General features: G+C 39.1%; 1 protein-coding gene across 1 annotated transcript; it reads left to right on the forward strand.

The window, feature by feature from the left end:
- Positions 1-3: 3 nt before the first annotated feature.
- MARVELD2 (MARVEL domain containing 2) lies at positions 4-6038 on the forward strand (the record flags this gene model as incomplete). The annotated part of the gene is made up of 6 exons (XM_010081131.1): positions 4-627; positions 2203-2235; positions 3355-3491; positions 4340-4511; positions 4931-4981; positions 5922-6038. Coding segments are annotated over 6 exons (1134 nt in total), but the record flags the coding sequence as incomplete, so codon positions are not given.
- Between the last annotated feature and the right edge of the window lie 494 nt (positions 6039-6532).

Genomic DNA, 6532 nt, shown 5'->3' on the forward strand with positions numbered 1-6532 from the left:
GGGCAGACGTACAGCGAGCGGGTGGAGGCCTACCAGCAGCGGTACGCCTACATGAAGTCCTGGGCAGGGCTGCTCCGGATCCTCTGCGTGGCAGAGCTGATGCTGGGCGCCGCCGTCTTCGCCTGCGTGACGGCCTACGTGCACAAGGACAACGAGTGGTACCACATGTTCGGGTACTCGCAGCCCTACGGCTACGGGGCGGGCAGTGCCTACGGGGGCTACTCCTACAGCGGGCCCAAGACGCCGTTCATCCTGGTGGTGGCGGGGATGGCGTGGATAGTCACGATAGTGCTGCTGGTGCTGGGCATGTCGATGTACTACCGGACCATCCTCCTCGATTCCAGCTGGTGGCCGCTGACCGAGTTCGGAGTTAACGTGGCCTTGTTCTTTCTGTACATGGCGGCTGCCATCGTGTACGTGAACGATACCAACCGAGGTGGGCTCTGCTATTACCAGTTGTTTAAGACGCCGATAAATGCATCTTTTTGTCGTGTAGAGGGAGGTCAGACAGCAGCAATCATCTTTTTGTTTGTCACGGTGATCATCTATCTAATCAGTGCGGTGGTTTGTCTAAAGCTGTGGAGGCATGAAGGAGCCAGGAGGCACAGGGAATTAATGGAGCGAGAGGTAAGCCATTAGTTGTCGTTGGCTGTTTACTGGGTATGGTGTGATGGGGAGCAGCTGCGAGATCTTTGGATGCTATAGACAAGAGGCGTATCAGGTGTCTTCTCTGCAGCAGGTCCATAGCCTCTGAGAGTGAACTTTCACCAGTCTTAACAGTATTTGAGGTTGCCAAATAAAAGGCGTTTTTAAGATGTCTGATCCAAATTCTTGGACTGCCTTTTTATTTTTTTTTTTTTTTTTAAATTTACTTTGGTAAGAGGTGGGTCTGTTCTCTTTGTAGTACTAGGCTCTCTTTGTGCATCAGCAGATTAAATACTTCCTGGTGTGTCTTTTCCAAACAAAGGAAGAACTGAACAATGTGCTTGTTCGGCTGTCACAGGGTTAGGCCTAAAGCCCCTTCGCATTTATTTGAAGAGTGCGCTTTCAGCACAGTGAATGCTGGTGTGAATGACCGTAAGAACACGAAAGACTTATTTTTACTTTGCAAGCAAGTCTCCAAGCTGCTTCTTTATATCTTTTCAGCCTACAGTAGTTAGGTTGGAAGGTCCAGAGTTGACTAGATTTTGGTGCCTGAGATTTCAATCAACTTAGGCTTTTTCACATCAAGTATTTACATTTTATTGCTGCTGACTTTGCCCTTATCAGAAGCATTCCATACTCACCTGATTAATGATAAACTGTAATAGGAGAGACTTACCACTCTCAGCTAGAGAATGCAAAGTCATTTGCGTAAAACCTCCTTTGTGTGAAAACACTACCAAAAAGACCTCTAAAAAGTTAATACAACTTCATGTAGCACAAAAATTAAGATGTGCGAAAATTAAGGAGGCATCAGCATTTAAGTGTTACTAGGAGAGAGCAACTTTAAAGTTGCACATCTTCTGCATTGTTGCTGCAGTCGGATTTGCAGCATTTTCACTTAACGCTGGTTACCATTACACCGTCTTGCATAAAACTAAGACTCCCCTTTTGAAAAGTACACAGCAGCTCTTTGATAAAAGTTTTTTAACCAGCTTTTAATATGTCCTGTAAGAATGAGGTGACTGCTGGAGTTACACAGAAGGTGTTCAGTCACCCTTCCTTGTTACTATCCATGTTGTTTTATTCCAGTTGCTTAATATGTCTAAAGGGAATACTTTTATAATATAGCTTAGGCTCTGGAGAGTGCTGTGCAAAATAGCTGCTGGTTGAGCTACCTGTTAGTGCACTGTTGTATTTTCTAGGCAAAGAGTTAGGCTGTGGAGTGTCAAGTGAGTTAATGCGGGCTGGAATGTGAAATAATAAGGGAGACCGGGAAGTGAATGGAGTATTTCCTGCAAGCTGTTCTTTACAGCTACGCAGTGGCAGATCCTGTCGTTGCTCTAGGTTCTGGGTGGTTGTTTTTATTCCGCTGTTCTTAAACATTCTTTAAATCAGTTGACCTGAAAATATTCCTTATGCTGAATTTCTTCCTACTGAAATATAAATGTAATTCTCTGTCCAGCATGATTTTGAAAGAGTTTCGATTTTAAGAGTCTGTGCTTTTGCAAACTGTTTTTGCTGAAAATAAAACTTACAGTTCTTTCCATGTTTTGATAGATGAAAACACAGTCCTCTTTTCCAGAAAAGAAGGTAGGAAATAGGAATTTATTTTTCTATTTACTGATATTTCCAAATGGTTGTTCTTCTTCGTGTGGCTATTTTGATTGACCTATGTATTTATTTGTGGCTTGGAACAGATTAGGTTTAATTCTTTAATGTAGTCCAGACAACATTCCCCTACCTAAAAGATTCAGAAGAAGCTTGTAAAGAAGTTACTGCTAGTTGGGCTAGGTTATAAAATTTACTGTAAATAGCAAGTCTGATGACTGCCTCTGTATGCGCTCTCACCCTCTTTCATGAAGTGACAAGTTCTGTAGCATTTATCACAGACTTTGGCAGACATGGCTAGAACAGCAGGTCATCTGATGCGTTGTAGGTTTTAGAGACTCTTCTTTCCTCCTGGCTCTCTGCTTAATTTGGAGGTGAGCCCATGGAAGCACAGTGGTAGGTGGTCTGTGAGTGGAGCTTGTTCCTGTATCTCTGAGACTCCAAAGCCCTCCTGGCTGGTTTTGAAGTATCAGCAATTTTAGTGCTTCTGCTGCACAGAGATTTGGTTGCATACACTACAAAGATAGCGTAGGATCTTAACAGCAGATGTTGATGATTCCTAGAGAATTTATGGTGTATTTATTTCACTCTTAAATGTCTCCTGTTAGGTACTGTGACTTTCTTACCACTGTTTTCTCTGTTGCTTCAGTACTGGGTCAGGATTCTTTTTTATGTGTTCCAACAAGATTCCATGTACTTTTATTTCTGGATCAAGGGATAAATTGTGCAATAGGAAGCAAGAGGAAAAGGGAACTGCAGAGAACTGTTCATTCACAAATTAGATGGATATCCAAGGAAACTTCCTTAAATTATTTTTTTTTTAAGACATACAAGACAAATCTTTCCAAGCCCCAAGAAGCATTTATCTGTCACTGGTACTGCTGTTAGGACAAACTGAAGGTGGATACAGTGTGAGAAATGTTACTATAACTCCTTACTACTTTTCAAATTGCAATAAGGGTTGTAAGAAATATCTGTGATTTGCTTCTACTGCTGCTCAATACCTGTATGTCTGTCTTCAAATGAGTTGGGTATTGTGGTTTATGTATATTGCATTTGAAGTAAAACTAACTTCACTAATTTTTTCTTCTTTTAAAACAGTATGAAAGTGATGACAGACCAAGAGAAGAGGTCACTTACAAGCAGTTTAAATCAGTGGAAGGAAAACCAGAACTACTTAATGGTCATATACCAGCAGGCCACATTCCCAAACCTATAGTGATGCCAGACTACTTAGCGTAAGTGACTTGACTTTGATGAACAGACCTAATGGAGAACACTTGAATGATGTTTTTCACTCATCATTTCTCATGCGTACACTCATGGTTTCTCTGCCATGCATGTACTATGGGAACTCATAATTCTTTATTAAGTTAGTGTTAGAAATAGAGAGGATGGGGGGCTGGTGTCAACGGCATAGAACGAGTAGTATAATTACTTGAATTTTAAAAAAGGCGCCCAAACCTCAAATGTTGAAGCAGAATGTTATAATCTAGCAAGTACAATAACTGTCAAAGGAACAGGAGACCACCACACATACAATTTAGAAAAAAAAATACAGTGGAAATTACTTGTCTTTTTAGCCCCTGAAATTTGATTACTCTTGTACTTTCTAAGTGCTAAATCTATAACATGTTCCTTTTTAAAGGGTAAGCCTTTCATGGTGAGGTATGAGACCATAAATTAATTGTTATACTATTTGTCATAGACTACGGCACAAACTGAAACACGGGAGGCTCCACCTGAGTATTAGGAAAACCTTTTTCACTGTGCGCTCAGCACAGGTTGACCAGAGAGATTATGGAGTCTCCATCCTTGGAGATATTCAGAAGCTGTCTGGACACAGTCCTGGGCAACCTGGTTTAGGTGGCCCTGCTTGAGCAGGGGATTGGTCCAGGTGATCTCTGGACCTTCCAACCTCAACCATTCTGATTCTGTGATTTTAGTGCTTTACATACATGCAAATTTCAGCAGGTTATGAGATTACCAAACAATACAGAAATGCACTATCAAGGTGAAGGGTCCGTGTGTTTGTTGAAGTCTTATCTCTAAAACTAGTCCTTTAAAACTTCTTTTTTTTTTTAAGGAAATATCCAGCAATTCAAACAAATGAAATGCGAGACCGGTACAAAGCAGTATTCAATGATCAGTTTGCTGAGTATAAAGAACTGTCTGTGGAAGTTCATGCTGTATTAAAAAAGTTTGATGAGCTGGATGCATTGATGAGACAGCTTCCTCACCATCCTGAAAGCGTATATGTAAGTACCTGTGAAATGGGCTTATGGAAAACAGGTGTGGTATCAGACAGTTTCTGGCTGTCCTTAGCAAGGGCATAATGTCTTGTAATGCTCACAGTAACTTGATGGAAGAGAAAGTTTCTCCAAATGTGTTATTTCTTGTTTAGTCGTCAGTCTAGGATATCAAGTTGCAATTAAGTTGTACACGTTTTCTGTCGGTTTTGGTTTTTTTTTTTTCGATGCTAGTAGCTTTCAAATTTGAGCGAGTTACAGTTAACGTACTTTCATTATTTCTCAAGTACAAAATTTACAACTAAAATGTTGCAACTAGAATGGATTGATCAGATGAGAATTTTACTTCTGACAAGTGTTTTGTGGAATTCACATGAAGATATAGAGTACGCTCTAAGTGTTTAAGAATGTGTGGTCTCTCTCATTAGGAACAGGAAAGGATATCAAAAGTTCTGCAAGAATACAAGAAGAAGAAACATGTGAGTGTTTTCAGCTTTACATTGCTAGTGAATCTAATGAGTACTAAAGAGTGTAAATAGCCAGCGGGTCTGACACTAGGTACAGTTCACTAGCTCAGGATATCTGTAGCTACTACAGGGCTTTGTATATTTTTTCTTTCAAAACTTTGGCAAAGTTAGGACACAACCCACTCCATTCATGCTGACAACCTGTTTTGACAATAAATATTCCATTAGCCAGATGTGGGGAAAGAAAAACCCAACAGTGAAGCATTTTCATTTTCTGAGATTTATGTCTCATCTCAGCATTCGGCATTCAGAAGACTGGTTATTCTTTGGGATCTAGTTCATTTATCTGTTGGCTGCATCAGTCAGTGAATATCAGTAAATAACAAAAAACACTAGTCTTACTCTTGAAAATAAGTTTTTTGAATTTTCTTTGTGGCATGGAACTTAGACTCACAAAAAGTAATTTTCAGTGTAATCCAAAAGGTTTCACTTTGTCATTTTTAAATGTGGGCAGTAAATGTGTACCTATGTTCCATTAAAAACACAATACATTACAAATACCTTTTTTTTTTTCAATGAAATTCAAATTTTGTGTCCATGTTCGTTGAATTTCATTGCATTTTTTGGGCAGAGTGTTTTATTAGTCATACCAAAACACATCTATAAAATCCAAATTATGTAGTTGGATGTCATTTGTATTTGCAGATTTCTGTTTAAAAACTGCTCTGTTTACTAAGTAAGTACAGCATATAAAAGCAGAACCTCTTTTTCCGGCCTTTCATGAAGGAAGGGGAAGCAGGAAATAAGAAATTGTAGCCAGGGAAAAAAAGAGTGTGATTTTGGACAGTATTTATATACTGTTCTGAATCAAGAACATAATTGATAATAGACTATTCTTGGAAGAGTCTAAAAGTGTAACATATTAATGTAAAGGTTTTTGTATTTTTGGCAGGATCCTGCATTTCTGGAGAAAAAGGAGCGTTGTGAATACCTAAAGAATAAGCTTTCTCACATAAAACAACGAATTCAGGACTATGATAAAGTTATGAATTGGAATGTAGAAACTTAGCTATGCCTTAACTTTGTGGACAGTATTTGAAATTTTTTAAATCAATATGTGTATTTTAAACTATTTATTTACCTCAGAACAGTACACCTATGGGGATTGCTTAATCACTTTGTCACTTACTTAGATGTTGTACATTACTGGTAGGTTTTATATGCAGATCCAATTTTAAATCAACATAATGAAGTTACCAGGTAAGTTTAGAAAACCTGTGCTAACATTTTGCTTTTATTAGACTGCACACAGCCTGGCCTCTTAAATGTGCATACTTTATACTGTATTTGCAAACTTGCAAAGCCCACCAGAGAAAGCAGTTCTAAATACCGTGTCTAGACTTTGCACAGAAATGCTGCTAACAATTTTAGATTTCATTTACAGGTGATACCTTACTGTTATCAGAAAGAGTTGAACTGTTCGTTCTGGCTGGGGTTTGGTGGAGTGCTTAATCATATTGAATGATTTTAGCAACTTGAAAATTATTTTAATAAGACTTTTTG

This window comes from Pterocles gutturalis, unplaced genomic scaffold (genome assembly GCF_000699245.1).
Source record: "Pterocles gutturalis isolate BGI_N339 unplaced genomic scaffold, ASM69924v1 scaffold18891, whole genome shotgun sequence".
NCBI lineage: Eukaryota > Metazoa > Chordata > Aves > Pterocliformes > Pteroclidae > Pterocles > Pterocles gutturalis.